Source organism: Microtus pennsylvanicus, chromosome 9, assembly GCF_037038515.1.
Source record: "Microtus pennsylvanicus isolate mMicPen1 chromosome 9, mMicPen1.hap1, whole genome shotgun sequence".
Taxonomy (NCBI): Eukaryota; Metazoa; Chordata; class Mammalia; order Rodentia; family Cricetidae; genus Microtus; species Microtus pennsylvanicus.
Window position 1 is genome coordinate 77,565,673 of NC_134587.1, and position 24,055 is coordinate 77,589,727.

The 24,055-nt window shown below is 44.1% G+C and overlaps 1 protein-coding gene across 2 annotated transcripts in view; it reads right to left on the reverse strand.

The window, feature by feature from the left end:
* Positions 1-7,264: 7,264 nt before the first annotated feature.
* The window catches only part of Lonrf1 (LON peptidase N-terminal domain and ring finger 1), a 34,518-nt gene continuing 17,727 nt past the window's right edge, over positions 7,265-24,055 (reverse strand). Inside the window, exons 3-12 of one of the 2 annotated variants that reach the window (XM_075986536.1) lie at positions 23,761-23,883; positions 20,542-20,691; positions 19,816-20,053; positions 19,616-19,712; positions 17,909-18,023; positions 16,393-16,514; positions 13,846-14,004; positions 13,577-13,739; positions 10,670-10,822; positions 7,265-8,660 (exon numbers count right to left, since the gene is read on the reverse strand). In XM_075986536.1, the coding sequence (XP_075842651.1) occupies positions 8,502-8,660; positions 10,670-10,822; positions 13,577-13,739; positions 13,846-14,004; positions 16,393-16,514; positions 17,909-18,023; positions 19,616-19,712; positions 19,816-20,053; positions 20,542-20,691; positions 23,761-23,883 (1,479 nt within the window). In that variant the 3' untranslated portion in view covers positions 7,265-8,501. Of the gene's footprint in view, positions 8,661-10,669; positions 10,823-13,576; positions 13,740-13,845; positions 14,005-16,392; positions 16,515-17,908; positions 18,024-19,615; positions 19,713-19,812; positions 20,054-20,541; positions 20,692-23,760; positions 23,884-24,055 lie in introns of both variants that reach the window. The other variant, XM_075986535.1, reaches the window with a different exon arrangement.

A 24,055-nucleotide genomic window follows, 5' to 3' on the forward strand; every position in this document is an offset into this window, starting at 1 on the left:
TGTAATAACTATTCACATCAAAATAAACAAGTTCATTACAGGTCTGGGGAGGCTGCTGCTTCTCCACTATTCTTGGGGTGTGAGGCACAGGAAACAAAATGGATACTGCAACCTATGGTCTCCATCTACTTAATTATACTCTCAGCCACCACTCTCTAATGCCTTGCTAATCAAGATATTCTCCCGTGTGACACAAAGGGGTCCCGTTTTCTCCTAAGATCCCAGATCTCGGAAATGTTTTATTCATCACTAATGCATAGGCTTTGTTTCTCTCATCATTTCAAACCTTGCCCAATTGCTTAGATGATGGTGATGATGATGATGGTGATGATGATGGTGATGATGGTGATGGTGGTGATGATGATGATGGTGATGATGATGGTGATGATGATGGTGATGATGATGGTGGTGATGATGATGGTGATGATGGTGGTGGTGATGATGGTGATGATGGTGGTGATGATGGTGATGATGGTGGTGGTGATGATAATGGTGATGATGATGATGATGATGGTGATGATGGTGATGATGATGATGATGGTGGTGATGATGGTGATGATGATGGTGGTGATGATGATGGTGATGATGGTGGTGATGATGATGATGGTGATGATGATGATGGTGATGATGATGGTGGTGATGATGATGGTGATGATGATGGTGATGATGGTGATGATGGTGGTGATGATGGTGGTGATGATGGTGATGATGGTGGTGGTGATGATAATGGTGATGATGATGATGATGATGGTGATGATGGTGATGATGATGATGATGGTGATGATGGTGATGATGATGATGATGATGATGGTGATGATGATGATGATGATGGTGATGATGATGATGGTGATGATGGTGATGATGATGATGGTTGATGTGGGAGTGTCATATATCAATCTGTTGATTTCATTGGCTAAGCAATAAAGAAACTGCTAGGCCCATTGGATAGGCCCACCCTTAGGTGGGTGGAGTAAACAGAACAGAATGCCGGGAGGAAGAGGAAGTGAGGTCAGACTCCACAGCTCTCCTCTCCGGAGCAGACGTAGGAGAGACGCCATGCTACCTGCTCCAGGGAAGATGCACGCTATGAAGCTCCGACCCAGGATGGACTTAGGCTAGAATCTTCCCGGTAAGCGCACCTAGGGGTGCTACACAGATGATTAGAAATGGGCTAAATTAATATGTGAGAGTTAGCCTAGAAGAAGCTAGATAGGAATGGGCCAGAGCAGTGTTTAAATGAATACAGTTTGTGCGTTGTTATTTCGGGGCAAAAGCTAGCCGAGCCAGGCGGCTGGGGTGTTGGGGACGCAGCCCCACCACCGCTCATATTACTACAGATGGTGATGATGATGATGGTGGTGATGATGATGGTGATGATGATGGTGATGATGGTGGTGATGATGGTGGTGATGATGATGATAATGGTGGTGATGATGATGGTGGTGATGATGGTGATGATGGTGGTGGTGATGATGATAATGGTGGTGATGATGATGGTGGTAATGATGGTGATGATGATGGTGATGATGGTGATGATGATGGTGGTGATGATGATGGTGGTGATGGTGGTGATGATGGTGATGATGGTGGTGATGATGATGGTGGTGATGATGATGATGGTGATGGTGGTGATGATGGTGGTGATGATGATGGTGGTGATGATGATGATGGTGATGATGGTGGTGATGATGGTGATGATGGTGGTGATGATGGTGGTGATGGTGGTGATGATGGTGGTGGTGATGATGATGGTGGTGATGGTGGTGATGATGGTGATGATGGTGGTGATGATGGTGGTGATAGCGATGATGATGGTGATGATGATGATGGTGATGATGATGATGGTGGTGATGATGATGGTGGTGATGATGATGGTGATGATGATGGTGGTGATGATGGTGATGATGGCAATGATGGTGATGATGATGATAATGGTGGTGGTGATGATGGTGATGATGATAATGGTGGTGATGATGATGGTGATGATGGCGATGATGGTGGTGATGATGATGATGGTGATGATGATGATGGTGGTGATGACTGTTGTTGTTTTTTGAGACAGGACTTCTCTGTGTAGCTCTGGCTGTTCTGGAACTCATTCTGTAGACCAGGCTAGCCTTGAACTCAGAGACCCACCTGACTCTGCCCTAGTGCTGGGATTACATCACCACCTGGCTCAGTTTTAACAAGAAACAGAACAGCTACCATTACGGTCTCCCTGTATCATGCCAGGCTACTTCCAGAGGCCAGAAATGTAAAACTAAGATATCTACTTTCAGTGGCTATATAAATTATGGGCATGCAGCCACTCAGTAGTGAGGGATACGAACATTTCAATTTACTACCCTGTCACCTATGCACAGAATGGAAAATTTGGTTATAGATCTTCACACAAACAGGGCCTATCCTACATATAGCCTCTCATGTGGACAAAATCATCATCTCAACACGATGCTCTAAGACGGCAGTGTGAAAGAGCACGACTTTGCATCCTGACTACAGATTCCTAAGACAGCAAGAGTTGTTTCTCAGACATGTAAACAAAAAGCAAAACTCAAATTGCAACTCAAATCTCTCCACTTCTTATCCAACTCTAGACAGAGCTCACTCAGCCTGCAGCAGTTACTAAAGTCCCCACAGATAAGTCCAGAGCAGCGCCAGTGTCTTGGATGTCAGGAAAACCGAAGCTGAGGGTGTTGCTGCATAGTAACTACTGAAACCTTCCCAGCATGCTCTTCTGTCCTGCTGTCATTTACCTGTGATTCCTAAGAGTAAAGTGCTGCAGACCAAAGCCAAGATTCCCCCTCTTAAATCCCAGATTATATGAGCCACTTTCTCCATGTCCAGTTCCTCTGTATTCCTGCCCTATAGTACAAAGCTGTTTAATGTTCAAAGGTTGCCTCTTGTTTCAGATACTGCTGGTCCTTTTGCAGATTTACATTGTGTTTGTCTTCAACTCTTATTTTGAAAAGGGGAAATCTGAAAAAAAAGGGGGGGGGGATCTGGGAGTGGAACTTGATTCTCACTATCTTTCCTGTCACAGGAAGTGACATCCTCTGACATACAGCCACTTAAGAGCTACAGCACTTGGGAGGTAGAGGCAGGTAGATCTCTGAGTTCAAGACCAGCCTGGTCTACAGAGTGAGTTCCAAGACAGCTAGGGCTACAAAAAAGTCTTTATAATCTTATGAAAAGTCTATAGGTCTGATGACAATTAGGGCATAAAAATGTCATACTACAAAGTCATTTTATTTTTAATATTCTGTCCATCGTCTACATTTTAACTGTAAGAATGTCCTGATCTCCACAGTTCAGCATCCTCATTGTTATAATGTCTTCAGACTGACTTCTCTTCATATATCCTATTACTGAGCCATAGCAAGAAGACACCAAAGTCACTGTTACTGGCATATGGGCATTCAGTTCTTAGCCATCTAGTTCTGACGTACCTCAAAGACAGTGAACTTCTCAGTGACCACAATGCACACTCAGACACGACAGTCTCGATCCTAGCTCCCAGTTACCTTCATAAAGCTAGGTTTCCCACAGAGAAGCCAAATTACACAAGAATACATCCTTACATTTCGGTTTGCATCCCATCTTCTAATCACTGTGTTACATGCTGCAGGGTAACCATGGTATAACAACAAAATTGAATCACACATTTTTGTTCATTAGTCCCGACTGAATACTTAAGTTTCTCTTTGCTGTTTAAATTGTTGATTATTTCTGTCTTTGCTGTTCTAGAGCCATTGAAAAATATTCCACCTATCATGCATGTAGCTTATTTACTTTTAAATTACTCCAACCCCACCCAAATTCTATTGGCTCCAAAGTATGGACATTGTAATGATCTTGATACATTATGAACTATCGCTGTCTAAAGAGCGTATCAATTTACCCTGCTTCCCAAAATACAGGGCCGCATCTCTCTCGAGCCTTTCCCAAACATATCCTAATTCCATAACTGCAGAATGCACCCTTCACATGTAAAGCCTATGCCACCAATCACTTTGGAACGCTCATTCCGATCTGATTACTTGATGTGGCAGCAAGGCAGATCAAGGCTGCCTGGACTCAAAGCTTCCGTGACCACGTGGCAGCCCTACAATCCTCAGGCAGTTAGATAATCACTATGCTCAACACTTTGGCTTCTCCCCTGTATTCGAACACCTTCCTTACAGGATTTTTCTGAGGGCAGTTGTGATGCCCACATCTTAGGGTTACTATTACTGCGATGAAACACAATTTTTAAATGTTTACTGATTTATAATTGTGTGTGTGTGTGTGTGTGTGTGTGTATGAGTGTGCGTGTGCCAAAGCATATATGTGGCAGTCAGTTCTCTCCCCCTGGCTCATGGGTTCTGGGAATTGAAGTCAGGTCAGCAAACTTGGTGGCTAGTGCCTTTGCTGAGCCGTCTTACCAACCCTAACAATTTTTTTTAAGACTGTCATAGTAACATTGGCTTATGCAGAAAACTCATGTTCTTAAATTTGTGTCCTTCATCACTGGTCAATGCTAGATGACGTATCGCTATCGCTGTTGTCTTCAGTTGATTATGTGGATGGATCTGGTCCCTAAAAACGCATATAGAATGTTGCTCAACAAGACTCATGGAAAGTTACTTCTCTCTTTCCTTCTGCTAGTAAGAAATTTCTCTTAGCCAGCCAGGCATTAAATTTCCTCTAACGATTATTCATGTCCATTGTCCTTCACACTCCTATTCTCATCCTCTTGAACTCTATGTCTCTAACGGCAAAGGCTTTTGCCCCATCCTCCACTGGATTCATTATCTGCCCTCGGGCTTCTATTTGGCTCAGCGACAGACTTCACTTTGATTAATTCATTGGTTGAATGTTACTGAAGTCCCTAACGGTGGCGGAGATTGAGAAACTTTCTTGGTTCTCCCATATTTGGGTGGATTGTGACATGCCCTGATCGCAGCACACTGCTGTCTTATCTTTAAACGTCGAGGACTGGCCTGTCACTCATCGTTGTTGCTGGAGATAAAACATCTGGGGTTACTGGTCCCGTGGAGGTAATCCAGCTATGCTGACCATGGGACATTTGGGAACATACTGCTCAATGTGAAGTAGTCTAGTAACTTACCTCTGCATCACGGTTCTTGATTCCACAGGAGATCAGTAGCTATGCAAGGTATGGTGAATCTTCTCCGGCCCAACTGCTGTTTCTGTCTACAGCACAGCCGGGGTGGGGGACAAGTTCAAATTCACACCAACATTCCCTAAGTATGTTTGCCAAGATCATCTCTGAGAATGTGTGCGTGGGAGGGGGGCTGAGCTATGTGCACTTGGCCTACAGTTAGTTCTCCACTTCTTCAAAGCCATGATTTCCTCTGGCCAAACACGCCAGCTTTCTCTTAGACCTAGATATTCTCAAAAGCACATGCCAGTTCTTGAGGCTCTAACATCATATGCCATCTTCACTGCTTTCCTTTGCATTATTATTGAAATCTGGGGAGAAGGAAGCGATTTGCTCATCCATAATCTCCTTCCTCAACTGGAACTTTTTCTTCCCTTCTAAAACAGAGTCTCCTATGTAGCCCAGGTCATCCTTGAACTTGTGATCTTGAGTGATGAGATTGCAGATGACTGTCCCCACAATCAGTGTGTAAGCACTTATTTCAGCTCTGTTCGGAGGTCAGTCTTTGACCCCTAAAGCTGTCTGAACTGCTGGAGCAGTTGGAGAGCCCCCAGTGGGGTTTGTGAACAAGTCTCGGGAGCAAAATACAAGGAAAATGCTGTGGCATTCACAGTCCCCTGGCCTGAAGCATCTGAGTCAGACCTAGAAGAATTAAACAGCAGGCAGGCGTAAAAAGCAGCAACCTAGACACTTTAGCTAAAAATATTATACCTATGATGTTACATAAGCACCTAAAGTGATAAGGCAGACAAATTTGTTTCTTTGCTTTCCTTTTTGATAAGATATATAAAATATATGATGAGAAAAAAAAACAAAGTTAGACTTAAAAAGTCTATAGACTGCCATAGAGCATCTGCCACAAAACCAGAATAAATAATAGACAAGGCCCACACACTTCCATTGGTGTATGTATGCATACCTCTATAGAAACCACTCAAAGCCCACCTTCGTGTGTAGCACACACGTACACATTAAACACGTGGACTTAACACCAGGGGACTACTTTCACTGTCTGGTGTTTTGAGAAACATAGCGGTAAACCATTTACACACATTCCCATTTTAGTAGGCACTTAGCAGTATTTTTAATTACAAGAAAGTTTAACAATCCAAAACTATTGATAAAGTACTAGTAATGATAAAAGAACTATTAATAAGGAAGCACTGGGTAATTTATTATCCATTCATTGGCTGCTTTCTGTGAACGTTCTTCTTTGTTAATGGTGCCAGGGATCAAAGCCAGGGCCTGGCTCATGCTAATTTTCCAACAGAGACTAAGTTGCCCACACTGGCCTAAACTCAAAATCTTCCTGCTTCAGCCTCCATAGCTATAGACCTGTGCCAACAGATGCTGGGGATGTTTGTGCCCAGGTTAACTGTGGGTCTGAGTGGGGTCTTCTGAGTCTTTCCTGCACAGGTGCAGCCAAAGGCGTGGTTTACAGGCATGGGGATGTGAACCTGTAATTCCAGCAGTTGGAGTCTGGGCCAGGAGAGTGGCAGGTCTGAGATCTGCCTGGGCCACGGTGAAATCTCATCTGCAAACAAAACCAAAGCAGTATCGGGGAAATCTTAAGGACCTGGGGACAACAATGACCAAGCGTGTACAAGGAGTCTTGATGGGCAAGAATATAGACAGAATTTTATCTTTAAAATTTTAAATTCATTAGTGATATGTTTTTTTTGCATATTTAAAAAGAATTATCTTTATCCTATAGGGACTTTTTTTTAAGGTTAAAAAACAATACTTTAGAAAAAGGCTGTTGGACCTGAAGCCTCAAGATATCACATTCTTTGTTTATAAAGTGTTTTAAAACCACAACTTGCTGGAGGCGGTGGCAGACGCCTTTAATCCCAACACTCAGAGACAGAGGCAATTGGATCTTTGTGAGTTCTAGGCCAATGTGGTCTACACAGTGAGCTCCAAGACAGCCAGAGCTATGTAGAGACACCCTGTCTCAAAAAACACTACCCCCACCCCAACCAAAAAAACCTACAACTTAAGCCTCATGCCACAAAACAGGAAACCAAACATGTATGTTCATATATATATCTTGGTCCCTGTATTGATTTTTTACATCACTTTACAATTTAAGGGAAAAAGTATTATGAATTTAGCTTTTATTCAAAATTAAATAAGCAAAAGCAAAAATTTTAAGAAACTTGTACAAATTACTTACATAAAAGAAAGATAATAGAGACAGTCACAAATCTGCAACAAATAATTCCCAAAGGGTAGGTAGGGCAGCATGGATCTAACCATGTCACAGCACGGTACTCTAACTGGGGTATGAATAAGGCATAACTAACGTTGGCACCGAGACCAGAGGAAAAACAAAACAAACCTTACAAGCTTAGTTCTACGTTGAGCTCCTCCTCCCCCAGATCCTCGACGGATTTATACGCTACCTAATTCCTTAATACAAGCTATCATGTCAAACTCTAAATGACAGAGACGGGCAGTTAATATGAAAAGCCCCCTAGAATGTACAAGCTAACTGGGTGAACCGAGTTCTCCATCTACCTTTATGTACATTGTAATGTAAACCATATTTTCACAGTTTTAAGTGTTTTATGAATGGATGCACAGTACCATGTCAGGTCTGCAGTTGTTCCTGGAGACTGGCTCTAGACGGCATCCCTGCCTGCCGGCCGCGGGGATGCAAGGATTTACATAAATAGGAAACTGTGTCAGAGTCAATGGCCAAGACAGTTCAGCAAGAGCAGGATTTCCAACAACAAAGAATGATACTCTGTACCATTGTTGATATACTTGTGCAAATAGAAGCATCAGGACAAAGAAATCTGAGGCAAATTCGATCTGCGAAAACGCCTAGGACTACCGCTGTAAACGTGGGCAATAGAGGACCCTCAGCAAGTTCACTCTCTATGGCTTTTTTTTTGTCTTTTAAAATTTAAAGCCAGAGTAAAAGCACACACACTACCCATACAAACACACATATGCACGCACGCTTGCATTCACACAGGCACGCGCGCGCACGCACGCACACAGCATCCACACAGAGTACTTAGTTCAATTAGAGTAGGGTACATAGTGCAACTTCATCACAACGTAGAGGTTTAACACACATTTAGTGTGTGTTTTCTGTGCAAGTTCTTAGTGGTCTAGGACCCAGTAGAAGGTATTCATTTGCAGATCCACGAGATTCAGGAGGTTGAAGAAAAAAAGAGTTTCCTTAATTCCTACACCAGCACTGGGTGTGCAAAGGCAGCGGACAATCTGGCCATCGACGGAGCCAGATTAGGGTGACTTTAAAATGAGATCCAGCCGCTCTCGGCCTTGGAGCTAAGAGCAAGCTAAGGAAGATCCAAGCAGTTCGTTACTTAGATTGGTCTCTAGAGAAGTAAGTCAGGATATGCTGTATCTTTGTTAGCCGCTCTTCCAGAGACTTCATTGACAGTACGGAGAGCTGATACCGAGGGTCTACAGGAAGGACTGCCAGCAGCCACCAACACCACGCAGGCCCATTGGGGGTCGCCTAAAACCAACCAAACAGTTCAGAGTGTTAAGAAAATATAATAGTAAACACTACAAAGCAACCATGCTAGGTGCTACCAAGTCTCTTCATCATATAAGGCAGGGGATTATTAAGCCCACAGACGCTGGGAACTGTATGTAATCACCCATGGTCTCTCGGCTCCCATGCTATGGAGTTAGGATTTTACTCCAGTCCTGACTCTGCAGCCCTTCGGCAGGTGTCTGTGACTTCCACCCACTATAGACATCAACAGCAGCTCTCCATCCAACAGTCAAATGTCCCCAGTCCTGCCAAGTGCCTCACGGGGCCAAACCCTGGTATTTAAAGCACTGCAGGAAGTTAATTGATACTTGAAATTTTTATTCAAAAATTAGAATCCTGAAAAAGAAGAAAAAAACTTGGCTTCCCAATTTGAAAGATTAACATGTCTCTGGCAAGGCAGTTCTTTCAGGAGCAGCCACCAAGACAACAAATTTAAGCAAGAGGATTTGAGAGCCTTCCTATTGCTCACTGTGCTGGTGTTCACAAAGCACGAGACGCCAACTTTCAGAACAACAAAGGAACCGCGACAGTGCGGATGGGATGGCTCCATTCATTGGCTGCTCTCAACTTGGCTTCATGTCTATGTCCTTCTGTGTCCCAGACAACATTTCCCAGAACCCTATCCTCCACATCTCCAGGTTAGACTCAGCCAGGCCGATGGCACTCTTAGCACATGCCAAAACTGGAAAGAGAGGTCATTATTCTCTAGAAACTCTTCCAAAGTGTGTGTGTAGGGGCGGCATTCCAGAGGATTCTAGAAAACCACCCACTCGGCTGATGCTGACGGACAATGGGCACTCCCTGGGATCCTCAAACTGTAGCACTTTCCTCACAAGTTTGTGTGAAGCCCGGTGTTCTACCATTCCAGATGCATCACTGCGACATGCTGTGTGACCTCTCCTCCAGTCTCCAGTGGCGGTATTAACTGTCCATCATACAGCACGCTCATTCCTGGACTCCACTCAGGGGCGGCCTTGTTTCCCTGACTCCTAAGGTATCATTAATGGAAACCAGTGGCAGTGACTGAACTACAGGACAGAAGTGAGGGCAATGGGGAAATACCGCCAGATATTTAAAAAAGTTACTTTCTAAAGATTTTAAATGTACTTTTCTACTTTGTCTTATGAAAGCCATTTCTATACTGTTTGGCCAGATTCAACACCAAAATGGGCAAAGACATGGCATAACACTAAACACAGCATGGGTCCTGTCCTCAGATGAAAAGAGAATCACTGGGATTTGACAGGCTCAGACCAACCTTTGAAGGATGGAAAGAGAGATGGTGCCTCACAAGGGGATCTATTATTGCTTGATCTTCGGATGTTTACATCTATTCTACTATGGCATTATTATCTTCTAACCATAATATGCTGATTCAATTCAAAATGCTGTGCCTAACCCTGGTTCCTCGTGGGTCTGTGATTGGATTCCCCAAGGCAGGGAACTCCTCATGGTGTCTGCAATTGCTCCTACAGAGCTCCATGCACGGAGGGTACCTGAATCACATTACTAGTTAGGTTCAGCTTTACCAGTACTTGAGTGGACCCTAAGAACGATAGTTATGATAACAGAAATGTCAAACACAGATAGACAAGAGGGACTTGAAGCGGTGCATAGGACATAGGGATAAAGGAGAGGTGAGCAGAGTTTCTAAAAGATGGAAAAACCATACATTTCTCAATGGTCAAAGTGGCAGTTGATGGCTCGGAAGTACAGTGGCCTCACAGCCACAGTTTAATGGCAGCCAGTGTTCCGTCTGAAAGCCCTCACCCCTCTGGAAATCCGCATACAAGCCCTTCCTCCCTTTGAGGCCCTCTTTCCTTGAGGCATCCTTGCATGCAGTAGGTATCAGTGCTCTAGAGAATGTACTTGTAATTCGAAAAATGGGATCAAAGAAAATAACACAAGGAAATGTGTAAAGTTATTGGGTTTATGAAAAAGTGAGACCGTCGGTAGCAACATCTTACCTGGAGGTTTTCCTCCCTCTCAGGCATTGATCCAAAGTGTTGAAGGATTTGGCTTCGAAATCTGTCTCTTAAATTCTGAAACCAGCTACAGGCTTGTGAGTACACCAAGTCATGAAGCTCCCTCAGACTCTGGATTTCATCTCCATTCTCAATCTAGAAAGAATGGCTGGTAAGATCTCTGGGTCCAATTTCCCAGCCCTTATCATAAACCACACAGAACACAAAAAAGCGCCGCTGAACAGAGGAATGTTCAGCCTTATGCAGTATCAGCTGGTGTTTCCGCCCTACAGAGTCCTATTGGGAGTCACCAGGAAGAGCACGGCCTGATCTCCACTGAGAGCAGGCAGCAGCCTGACCGACAGCCTGAGAAGAACCAAGTATGGTGGACAATGAGGTCTGGTTTGAAGGGCTGCACAGATTTGGAATAAAACAGTTACTTCAATAAGAAGAAAAATGGGTCGCCTAGGGTACAAACCACATGGCAGAAAGCAGTATTAAAAGGGCAGCCATAAACACATCTTTTCAGAGAACTGGGTCAAAACACAGAAACAAAAAGCAGCAAAAATACTTGCCCCAAAATTGGCAAACCAAAAGGCAGAGAACAGAGTATACAATTTTCAGCTTCCACCATAAAAGCTGTAGCCCCTCCATGAACTACTCCATGAAACCTTTAGAGCCCAGATGGTGAGTGTGAGATGAAAGGCGTCTTCCAGCCAGGAGACGCACAGAACACAGGTGGACAGTCAAGGTACTCATGCATTTTTATAGGCTCTACCGCGCTCCTGTCCCACTGGCCGTGTGCCTGGATGGGCTCTGTTATGGCACATTAATTCATCCGAACAAACAGCAAGCAGGTGCCTGCAAGACAGTTTGCTGGGTAAAGAGACATGCTACAGAAACTGACAACCTGGCTGGGGACCCACATGGTGAAAAGGAAAATGGACTTCTAAAAGTCGTCCTCTGAACCTCACATGAGCACCATGGCACTTGAGTGCCCTGTCCCCACACCGAATGAATGAATGAATGAATGAATGAATGAATGAATGAATGTAATATTTTCTAAAAAGCAGAATGACTCAGACTTTCATGTGTCAAAGGATGACTAACACAAGACAACAAGGGGACTCAGGGAGGTTTTGAAAGACAAAAGACATAAAAGGCCACTCATTTGACTTCCGAAGAAACTAAACTAAAACTTGAAAGTCAGCGTTAAAATCAGTCATGATTTTCATGACACGATATATCCATGAGCTGTGTTTAAAATGTTAAAATGGTAGAGAGCTTTGTGTCAGACAAAAACAAAACCAGCCAAGAGGCAAACAAATTTCAAAAGCAAGCTTTTTTAAGGTTAAGGACACTACTACAATTAAATGGAGCTTAAAATTTCATTAGACATTACAGAAAGTAGAATTACTACCACAAAAAGAAAAGGTAAATAATAAAATTGAGATCTTCCAGAACAGAACAGAGAAAAACAAAAGCAAAAAGCCAAAACATATGAAAGGGTAAGAAGAATCCCTAGACATTGTTATGGCCAAAGATGAGCCCTGTCTCCAAAACATGGCAGAAGTTTCTAAACACACTTCCAATACGTTACCCTCCTAGATATGAGCTTTCAGCCATATATATTCAGTTATACACGCAAGGGACTTTTTCATAAAATGTGATATATCATTATACAAATTTACCTAAAATTAAAGTAGGCTCAAAAGTTTTACAAAGAACACTGTCTTTTGCAAACAATTCCATCAGCCAAGCATTATCAATCAATTTTCAATGCATTCAATATTCTTCCCTAACTGACAGAGCAAAGTATCCCCCATAACATCTATTTTTGTTTGTTTGAGACGGGGTCTACATAGCCCCATCTGTCCTGAAGCTCACGCTGCAGACCAGGCTGGCCTCAGACTCAGAGACCTGCCTGCCTCTGCCTCCTCCCGCATGACATCGTTCTAAGAGAGAACGGGCAACACCAGGTCAGTCAAGTCTATCACCACAGAGGCCGTCAGCATGGTGCAAGGGCAAGACACAGCACTTGGAGTCAGTCAGCTGTCAATCACTTTTGTTACACATCCTAGATCCCTGGCAAACGAAGCACTCTTGCTTCCTCTCTCTGGCTGCTAACTGTGAGAACTCCATGGACTCTCTGTGAGGGTGCCTAAGCCCACCAGTCAAGAAACATCGACTGAAATGAAGGCCAAAACAGATCAGTGAATAGTGACAACGTAAGACCTATGTTTTATCCTGCCTTTCCCATAGAAACCACTTCAATTTGATACAATTCCAATTTGGTAAACTAGGTTCTGACAACATTGAGAAGCCACATCGACCCGGTAGAAAGATGTTGGTCACTATAACCTTCCTTAGGAAAGCTATCAGCAGCACATATACACTGGCAATGTCTTATCTAGGACATCCTACCATTTTAAAGTAGCATCCAGTTGTATTTATTTTTATAATTAAGATTGTTTTTGACATAGGAAAAATCCCAACACACAGTGCAACCAGGAAAGAATTTTGTGTTTACTTTCACATTAAATTTTAATCTATGAATGATAATAATCTTAATTATTAATGAATCGAATAAAATAAGGTAAAGACAAACTTAAAACTTCGATGACCTAGAAGTTCAATTTAGTCAGTTGCTACTGTTAAGTGGTTCCTGTGAACACAGTACTGCCTGGGATGCCTGGGACATGAGGAGGCTGCGAATTCTCATCCCCATGTTCTCCTGAAGGAGCAGATGACTCAAGATCGAGGTAAGGAAAGGCAACTGGAGCTAATCCTTAAAAGTGGCAATGATGACTAGAACTGGTTCCTGTATCCAGAAAAGCTCCCCTACATGTAGGTACTGAGCTCTAGGATGCGAGAGCCCAGAACACACCTGAGAAAGAACATTTTCAATACCTTAACATCTTCCAGATACTCAATGTCTGCGGTGCAGTATCCATCTTTCATTCCTCTCTTTAAGACTCGGAACCGCTTTCCTCCAACCGTGTCGACCACAGACCTTCCGTCAGGTAAGAAATGCACATTTCGAATTTGTAACATACAACCGTAATCTGCAAAACTAAAAGAAAACCAGTGTTTGAGCAAACGTGTGTGAAGTCTCATCCAGACACAAAGAAAGATCCAGTGTAAACAAAGACGTCAAAGGTCACAAAGAATCTGCCTACCTGTTTTGTGTATCACTGACACACATCCCGAACTGCTTGGTTCCAGTCTGTATACTTCTTCGAATCATGAGCCTGTATCTGGGCTCAAATACGTGGAGAGGGCAAGGCACAGTGGGATAGGCCATAGTGCAAACAAATATTGGGACATTCTTGGTTAAGCTGAAAGAAAAGAAGTTTCATTGTTATAGGCCAAATCAAATGGCAAAAATATATCAGGCTTACAACAGTAAAAAAAACGGATGCAAAAACAACAGCAAGGTCTATGTTAAGCACGTGCTCTCCATTCCTGGCTAGAACAGGAGCAGCTCCTCTTCCTCAAGTTCACACTGCTGTATTCTGTTCCTCTTATTCATAAGCCTGAATGCTAGAACAGTGGGGATCATATAGAACTATTTTAAGAATCAAAAGGAAGTTTATCATAACTAACATTGTACATTGAGAACTTGTTTCAAAATACTTCCAACACAGGACAGAGTTACAGCTCTTATCACAGAACACTGAGAAGAAAATGGGCTCCTAAAATGGACACAAATTCTTAAGCATGGTGTTTTAAAGCTATCAACAGAGATAACTAGATAAAATAATGCTCTGTCAGGTAACTTAGATGACGTCACCTTTCTTCTCCCAGACTGTGAACAGTGAGAGGGCAAAGGGCAATGCCCGGGTGGCAAGGATGAGAAAGCCTGGCCTTGTGGGGGCAGCGGAAGAAGAGATAAACATCCTAGCGCCTGGCTCCACAGCAGAAACCCCACAGGGTTTTAAGGTAGGAAATGTTCATTTTTCTTTGGATCAGGGATTTTCCTTTTAGAAACCCTTTAGATGCAGAGAGGGATATTCACAGCAGCACTGTGGGGAGTGGCTGGAAGCTGGCAGCTGCAGGAGGAGACCATAGGGCATGGGCAAAGCATGGGGTGGCCGAAGATGGAGGGCCAGGATGCCCACCAGGAGGCCCAGGGCTGCACTGACTTACAGTGTGCCAGCACTGTGAAGAGGAGGGAGGGATAAGGCAGCCAGCATGGTACCCGTCTACTGGAGTAAGTGTCTGCTCTGGTAAGGTCATGGAGGGCGCATTCCACGGCTACAGCTCTGCTTCCTTCCACTCCCTTTACATATTGCTGCCACGTGACCACTAATGACCTAAGGACACGCGATGCTCAACAGGAAAGCCCAGTTAAAAAAACAGCCCTGCTAGCAAGCACGGATGTCCCCAGCTTCTGGCCACCGCTCTCGGCTTTCCACTTGCTGACTCTCTCCTAAGGGCGGGCTGGCTGCACTACTCTGCTCCAGATCTGTAGCGTTACCTCCGCTCTCTAATCTAGGCTTCTCGCTGAGTATCAAAAGGAGGCAGAGTTTTCAACTCAATATCTTCTATCATAAAACTACACAATAAAACATCAGCTTCGTGGGAGGACAAACCACTGCCGGGCTGTAAAAGAGAGCCAGGAGCTTTTGTGCTGAGAACCACTAGCCTGGGAAGCCTTCCGTGGGCACACTTGGGAGAATACAGGGCACACGCCTAATTCCTTCTGCTTTAAGACTGAGAAATCCAGCACGTTCTACTTGTGTTTTGAAAACAATAGAAGCAAGCAGTTCCTCAGGAATAACAACACACAAAATTAGCAGTGTTCTTCAGTGTTCAGTTGCAAGAAGTGATGGAAACAGTTAAATTAAAAACCCAGCAAAGAAATTCAAAGATCCAAGATCAAAATAGCAAAAATATTCAGGGAAAGGGGGAAAGAGAACAAGAAAGAAGGAGTGCATGGCAGCAGAGCGTGCAAACGTGCCCAGCTCACGTCAGTCCATGGCAGTGGGGACAGCTGCGAGCACCCCAGAGTCGCCTCTGGATGTTTCCTCGTCCTCCTGCCAACCTGCATGCTCTGCCTGCTGCTATCTTTACTGAGGGTTTGATCCCTGAGGCTTCCCGTCATGTTTCATTCCTATCCCATTCCAAGTCTCTAGCCCAATGGTTCTCAGCCTGTGGGTTATGATTCCTTTGAGGGTCATATGACCCCCTTACAGGGGTCGCCTAAGACCACTGGAAAACACGGGTAGCTACATTATGATTCATAACAGTAGCAAAGTTACAGTTAAGAAATATCAACGAAAGCAATTGTATAATTGGGGGCCGCCACCACACAAGGAACTGTATTAAAGGGTCACAGCATTAGAAAGGGTGAGAACCACGGCTCTAGCCTGTTAACATGCCTGCTAATGTGGGCAGATGTTCCTCCTGCTCTGGGATGAGGGAAACCAGATCCCATCTGCCTTACCTAGTTCGCCTCTACCTACTCCACCACCTGCTGTCAGGGCAGGAAATCCCTCCATGACCTCCAACTTTGCTTCAGTCCAGAGCTGCAGCACTGGCTCTCCGCAGAACACCCGGACTCTCCTGATCGCTTCCTCGATCCCGTCTCCTCAAGGCAGGAACCCTGGTCAATAGTTGGTTACGATACACCTCTGTGCAAGACTGACTGGCTGAATCCTGCTCACTCAGGAAGGGCTCTCGTGCTGTTTTCATAATCTTAGCTAATTTAATAAGACACTTACTGTGAGAGCTCGGCCGTTTCTTCATCGTAGATTTTCTTCCTCTCTGACAGCTCGTCCGGAAGATACTTCACTATTAACTCTTCCAACAGCTGTGTGACACAGTACCTCCTGTCCGCTAGATACTGAAAGACAGAATTACTTCACACTCCAGCAGATGCTTGTCTACTGTATAAAGCAGGTAAGAGTTTAACGGAGATCAAAGCCTCTGGTATGAACTGACACACTCGACTCTGACTGCATTTAATCAGTGAGGGGAGCCCTGCAGTTTGTGCAGCTACACAAGAAACCTGCCTGGGCCTCTGCTCCAGTGCGGAAGACTGGAGACACAGCTGGAACCAAGCTCCTGTGTAGAAACTGCCCTGCTAGGAGTTTTACTGGCAGCAGCCAGCCTGGGCCCTGCCATCTCCCACAACACACGCCAATTTCTAAGAAGTAAAAGGAAGATGTGGATGAAGAAAATAATGCACTGTCTTATCTCGGAGACTCAAAACAATTCTTGTTTTGTCTGCTTTCAAAGATGAAGTCTCTACATCACTTTTGTTGTTGGGAGTGCTGCTTGCTTCTGTGAGATAAGGTCTCACTGTGTAGTACAGGCTGGCCTCAAACTTGAGGTTTTCCTGCCTCAGCTACCCAAGGGCTGGGATTAGAAGCTACTAATCAACTAACCACTACTACTCAACCCTCAGCCACCCGAGCCACCAGTTAAGTAGCCACATGTGGCTGGCAGCCACCAAACTGGATAGGAGAGCTGGACCATTTCTACACGCAGAAGACTCTACAGGTCAGTTGCTCCAGGTGATAAGGGCTCTGGAACAGGCGCCCAGTCTGGGTGAGATGCAGGCCAGCAGAATTTGCCCTAATAATGTCATCATTAAAACCGAACCTTTCCCTGACCAGGCAACTGAACTTTAGTCTCTTCCCAGCTCTCAATTTCTCTTTTCCTGAACAACATGGTGTCCCAGTAAAGGTTTCCATTGCTGTGACCAAACACCATGACCATAAACCAAGTTGGGGAGGCAAGGATTTATTTGGCTTAAACTTCCACATTGCTGTTCATACTGAAGGAAGTCAGGACAGGAACTCAAACAGGGCAAGATCCTGGAGGCAGGAGCTCATGCAGAAGCCATGAAGAGGATCTGCCTACTGGCTTGCTCCCTATGGCTTGCTCAGTCTGCTTTCTTACAGAACCCAGGACCAGCAGCCCAGGGATGGAACCACCCAACATGGGCTGGAGCCTCCCCCATTGATCATTAAATGAGAAAAGGCCTTACAGCTGGATGTCATTTCAGTTGAGGCATTTCCTCAACTGAGGCTCCTTCCTCTCTGATGACTCTAGCTTGTGTCAAACGGACACACAAAACCAGTTAGTACAATGGGTAATAAGCAGTGTGTACTTGGTCAGACAGAATGTATAATGCGAGTCACTTTGAAAATAAAATCACTTTTTGTGGCTGAACAGAAACCAAACCATGCTGTCAAACTTAAGGCCAATAAACAGATACAAACGCACACGAACCTCTTTTAAGCTCTCTTTGCAGAGCGGACAATATGGCGTGTGGTCTAAACAGCGCTCAAGACAATTCTTACAGAATGAATGTCCACAAGGGGTTGTTACTGGCTCAAAAAACAACCTGAAATTGAAAAAAGTACAAGTTAGCTTTCATGCCATAAGCGTCTGTTAATAATGGACCGCAACACATGTCTCTATTTAGAGGAGGAGGGAGGCCAAGCTAGGGTGCAGGGGAGGAGGAAGAGGGCAATGCTAAGTATACTGTGCTCTCCTTAACCTTCTGACAAATCGTCATCAACAGAAGCATGCTCCAGGGGCCTAGAACTGTGCTGACTACTGCAGCGACCACTAGACGGACACCAGTGGCCACCAAACACTTGAGTGTAGCCAATCCAAACTGAGCCTTGAAAACAAACTCAAAGTAAATGTAGATGTCAAAGCCAGCTCAAAAAAATAAAATAAAATAAAGTATGCCAATGATGGTCATCAGATTTTTATATAGACTCATTAAAAATGGTCCTTCATAGTTTGATAAAAGTCTTGCTTCATAAAATAAACTAAAAAAGGGACATTCTGAGCAAACTGTACAGACACAAGTATGAAGATGCCATGATGAATTCATTTTGCATAGTAACTTCAAATTTAATTTAGGGAAAGAAGGACTTAGCTTGGCATGGAGGAGCAGGTATTTAAGCCCAATCTTTTTTTTTAAGATTTATTTATTTATTTATTCATTCATTTAAAATACAGTGTTCTCCCTCCGGCCTATATGCCTGTTTGCCTGAAAAAGGTCCCAGATCTCATTAAAGATGGTTGTGAGTCACCATGTGGGTACTGGGAATTGAACTCAGGACCTCTGGAAGAGCAGTGCTCTTACTTAACCTCTGAGCCATCTCTCCAGCCATAATCCCAATATTTTAACCTAGCACTCTAGAAGATGAGGAAGAGCAATTATGAGTTCAAAGCCAGCACAGGCTACACAGTGAGATCCTGCTTCACAAAAGGAAAACATAATAAATATGACTGAGGAAGGACTAGAATGTAATATCAGATATGACTCTCAGTACAGAAAACTGTATTTATTCTATAATTATTTCATAAAGATAACCCTCTGGCTTTCCCAGCATACTGCCAGATTTGTATATGCTTTAGAAATCATACGGTGTCATCCTTGGATAAGGAAACTGAGCTTCAGAATGAAAAGACCTGCAGAGGAGCTCATAGATGCTTATGCTCAGCCTAGTATGGCCAGTCCCAGGCCGTGGACAGGCTGTGAACCCGCAAGTCTACCATAATTCATGGAAATGAGAGAAGTCCTTTCAAATGATTCTAATGGTCAGAATCATAAATATTTACATAATGGAAATCTTATTACATACTATTTTAAGAGGACTTGATGGTTACTATGAGAAGGACAATACATAAAATACATAATTTGTATTCTTATGCAGTACATTACAATTTCCCACATTCTCTTCCTAGTTGACCAACCAGGTTCACCCTACACTGAGGTACAGGCTGTGCAAACACTGCCTTACTGAAATCTGAGATTCAGAGATCTCTTTCCTCAAAGGTGTAAAAAGCTAAACCTAGGAGTAAAATTCTACCTTCTGATTTTTAACCAATATCATGACTTTATCTTACCCAACATTACCTTTAGCTATATGACATTTCTATTAATATAGTCATCTTAAAAAAATGTGATATACTTACCTCATACAGAGAGAACATTCAAAATCTGAGACATCTATTAATTCTTCTGGGATGTCACCATAAGCTAACGAAAACACACAGTCTTCACGGGGAGATTCTATTGAAGAAACAGACAGGGTTTTACTACTTAGAGAAAAGGTTCAAAGGCCATCCTGAATCAGTACCTGTCGGGGAGGAGAGCAGAGAGGAAGCCTTACCACCTTGCTTCTTCAGCTTGTTCCTCCCATCTTCATTAATAAGCATGTCCTGCTCTAAGAGAGACAACTTCCTTTTCAGCAGAACACCTCTTCCCTGAGCGGACAGTAAAGGTTCCGAGGACACGCGTTTTAAACCATCTTCTCTGGCAGGCACTGCTGCGGTATTGATGGCTTGTGCTGACCGAGCACGATTTAAACTCCCTTTGACAGGCTCTGGGGCATCCTCTGGCTGTTCTTCTGTCTACAGAACACAATAAACAAAGGTAACTCTCTTCTTCACCGTTTATTCTTCTTGCCCAAAAGAAACATGGAAGCGAGATCTTAACTCATTTAATAAAACATTTTAGCTCTAATACTGGGCAGCGAAATGACTTCTGTCAGTGTTTACACGGCCTTAGACATCAGCTGCTGATGTCACAGTGAGGTGGAAGGCAGTGATGCTAACGGAGACAGACGCTCCGAGATGAGAATAAAATATTTACAGCCACCTGCGTCTTCTAAAACACTGTCCGTTCTCTGACAGTTAAGTGACCTAAAATGGTCGTCAAAGAAAACATTTTACATACCAAGCTTTAGTATAAGTCAACAGCTGCAGACAGGATCCTGTAACTATAACTGGATAGGCAACACACGCTTAAGCATGCCTTAGTGCTTGACCACGAGAAAGTGGGGTCTTAGCTGTAAGGAGGCTGGGGTACAGAGCAAACGGTCATCTTTTCCACCCCTTACCTGCTTCAGGCTGAGCTCACCAGGAGAGTGAGGCTCTTCCACTACTGAAGGAAAACCAAAAGGTTTGTTTTTACTACACGGTAGGGAACTCCAGGAAGACTCCTTCAGGCCTTCCTTTAAGTTGTCAGGTGACAACAAGTCACACAAGATCTGTAAGAAATAATATAAAAGTATAACAGAAGACATATACTGTCTGTAAGAAATAATATAAAAGTATAACAGAAGACATATGCTATCTGTGAAGAATGGCAACATAATTACCTATTCAAATTCTGGGAGGTATTTGCAGCAACAGGAATTATTTTTAGTGATCAAGGGGAAAAATAAACATATTTTAAAGTTTCTCAAACCAAGGTATGTCTCAGCAGGGATCATAGCACTTCAAGAAAAAAATGAGGGGGAGTCAAACCTTTGCAAGAAAGGAAGACATAAAGTGGCCCAGAAGGCACTCAAGGGAAAGGCTGGCTTTTTACATAAGGATGATAAAGGGAAGGGATTTTATGAGAAACAGAAACTAGTCTACCAGTGAGCCTGATGCCATCAGACAGACTGAGGTGTCCACACTAGTGTGTTTTCAGGTTGGAGCTTGACTACTGTGGTGTTGTGTGAACCAAGGAACCTGGACCCAAGCACAAAACGCTAAAGGTGCCCGTGTTTACACTGAACTTAGCCTGTCACTGACCAGCTACCCAATGGTGGCTGTACTGCTGGGCACTTGCTTGGGAGCAAAGAGCTGCCCTGCGACAGCTAGGAGCTCAAATGGAGCTGGCTGCACGACAGACACTTGAGGGTGGTCCGGTGAGCAACACATGCCAGTCACTCACATAAATAAACAGGCTTATTAAGATGGAGGGAATGCCTGGCTGAAAGAAAAAGGCGTTTTATAAACTGTCATATTTCTATGTGCAGCGGGGTTAGGTCTCTTGAGTGTACCATCGCTCAAACACACAGAATTTGGTTATCCACAAATCAGTGTAAGGAAATAAACACAGTGTGAATAGAGCAAGTCTGTAGATGCTCAAACAATATCCACTTACTAGAAAGCCACCTAGGGCCTGGAGATGAAGCTCACGGGTAAAGAGCTCTCATGTGACACTCTCACACGCTCAGTGTGAGCCCTAATACTGAAAAACTAAAACATCAAAAAAAATCTATGCACATACACATTTATAGTTCCTCTAATTAGAAAAAAGAAAACACTAAACACATCTTTACCCTAGTCAGCAACTCCTCTCCCAGGTATTTGTAATGAAATGCTTTGAAACAACAGTACAACAAACACTGCGACCACCACCACCTCCAAAAGAGTACCACGGAAACAAAGCAAATGAGGATCGCTACCAACTGAAAACCACAAACTCTGGTGTGTTCATGTAGTGGGACACGTGGGTCAAAACCAAAAACTTCCCACATAGAGTATGTAAGCAAATGGAAACCCAGAGTACACATCGCATGCCTCACACAAAATTCTAGAATAAGCAGAGTTCTCCTGCGGGGACAGAAATCCCAATGGCAGTTTCCTTGGGAGCATGAGGTGGGGACTGACTGCTCTGGGAGGCTAGGAAAAGCCTGGACGGGGTGGGCGCTGTCACACTGCTTGTCCGCTCCTAAACTCTCACTGAACTGGACATTACCTACTTTGTATGCACAATACTCCACGGTTCATAGACTATCGTTGTCAACGAGGAGGATACCCACCAGCATGGAAGGTGCAAGGTTCAAGCTCCTTAAGTGTCTGTAGTCTCACCAAGAGCTAATGGCAACAGACACGGGGTCAGAGGACGAGGTTTGTGAAGATGCTGGGCTAGAAGGTATGTGCACACCTCGCTGCTGGATTCTTTTTTATTATTATTATTTATTTATTTAGTAAAGATTTCTGTCTCCTCCCTGCCACCGCCTCCCATTTCCCTGCCCCTCCCCCAGTCAACTCCCCCTCCCTCATCAGCCCGAAGAGCAGTCAGGGTTCCCTGCCCTGTGGGGAGTCCAAGGACCTCCCACCTCCTTCCAGGTCTAGTAAGGTGAGCATCCAAACAGCCTAGGCTCCCACAAAGCCAGTACGTGCAGTAGGATCAAGCTGAGAAGTCGCTGCTGGATTCTTAAGGGAGGAGAGGATCGAGAAAAAAATCTCAGAATTCTCCTAGTTCAGGGCGCACAAAGCTCTCCAAACCAGCCTGTTAAATTTATTTCCCCAGTTCCAGGGGTGATGATTCTGTGAGATGGGGCTCAGGACACCTTGTAGTTGACATAGACCCAGGGGATCCTTATGAAAGGCCACACTCTTAACACCACAAAGGACAAGTGACGTGGCATGTTTTGTGAGCACTGAGGTCACATGGCTAGACTCTAAATCAGAGGATTTTCTCAAAGAATTTTCCAAAGACCCTCTCTTCTCATATGCTGTGTCAGTTCAACTAGAGCTAATTTTTTTTTTTTTGATGACATTGTCTGTCTAACTTGGTTTGATCCGGTCTTCCCTCTGAAGTCATTTGATCACAGAACTCTTGTCTCTCACTCTCCACTCCTTCCAGTCCCCACTGTCTACTAAAATAACAGCCATGTCAACCTTTACAGGGCAGTCTATGCAGAGATGTGTGGAGCGCTGAGATAAACAAGGCAGAACAAGCTGTCGGGGCAACACGACCATCAACCACGGGAGGAAAAGGGCCTGAGTGAAAGGCACAGGCAGGTCCTGAGATTCCTGAGTGGGGGAGAATGGAACACCTCCCAACAGGGACTACCAGCTTGGTTCTGACTGGACAATTTTGGAGTATTTACGGAGAGATAGCTTGGGGGTGGGACATAAGTCTAAATACAAAACTTGTCCGTCAGCACCTTGTATGCATCGGCGGTAACTCTGTATCATGTTTTCAGTGCTCTTGTGCTTTGTGTTTGACTGTGACTAATCAGTCACATGCGAACTTTTTCACACAAGGCACGGCATTCCATCCCCAATGCTTCAGGTGTTTGATTTCACATTAGGGATGTTGAACCTACATTTGGAAGCATCTGTATTATTAGCTAAGCTACCACACTGAAATATCTGTGAATGAAATTCATTGATTTCATCAAGAACTCAGTATCTGAAGATAAAACCGTGCTTGCCCCACTGCTCCTCAGAGAAAATTCCTCCCTGCATCCCTTGTCTCCCTGTTTTATAAGGAGCTTTGTGGGTGTCAGCCTGGCTTAGACGACAGACGATTGGCAAACATACTGCATTACCTTTTCTACCTGTAGCTTTGCGGGTGCAAAGTCTTCATCAAGGGCTAAGCACTGGAGGAAGAGCTGTAAAGCATCGCCCAGGAACCCCGCGTCCTGCAGAACCTTCCCCTTCCTGAAGTAGACCTTCAACAAAGCACACACACCAAACTTTATGCACGGAACTCTTGGCCAAAACCCCCCAGGAAACAAAGGATTCTCAGATATGTGGATTCTGCAACCGAGAAGGACAACGCATATGTGCTACTCCAAAGAAATGTTAGTGGGGAAACTGAGGCCTCAAAGTGAATGAACTGAT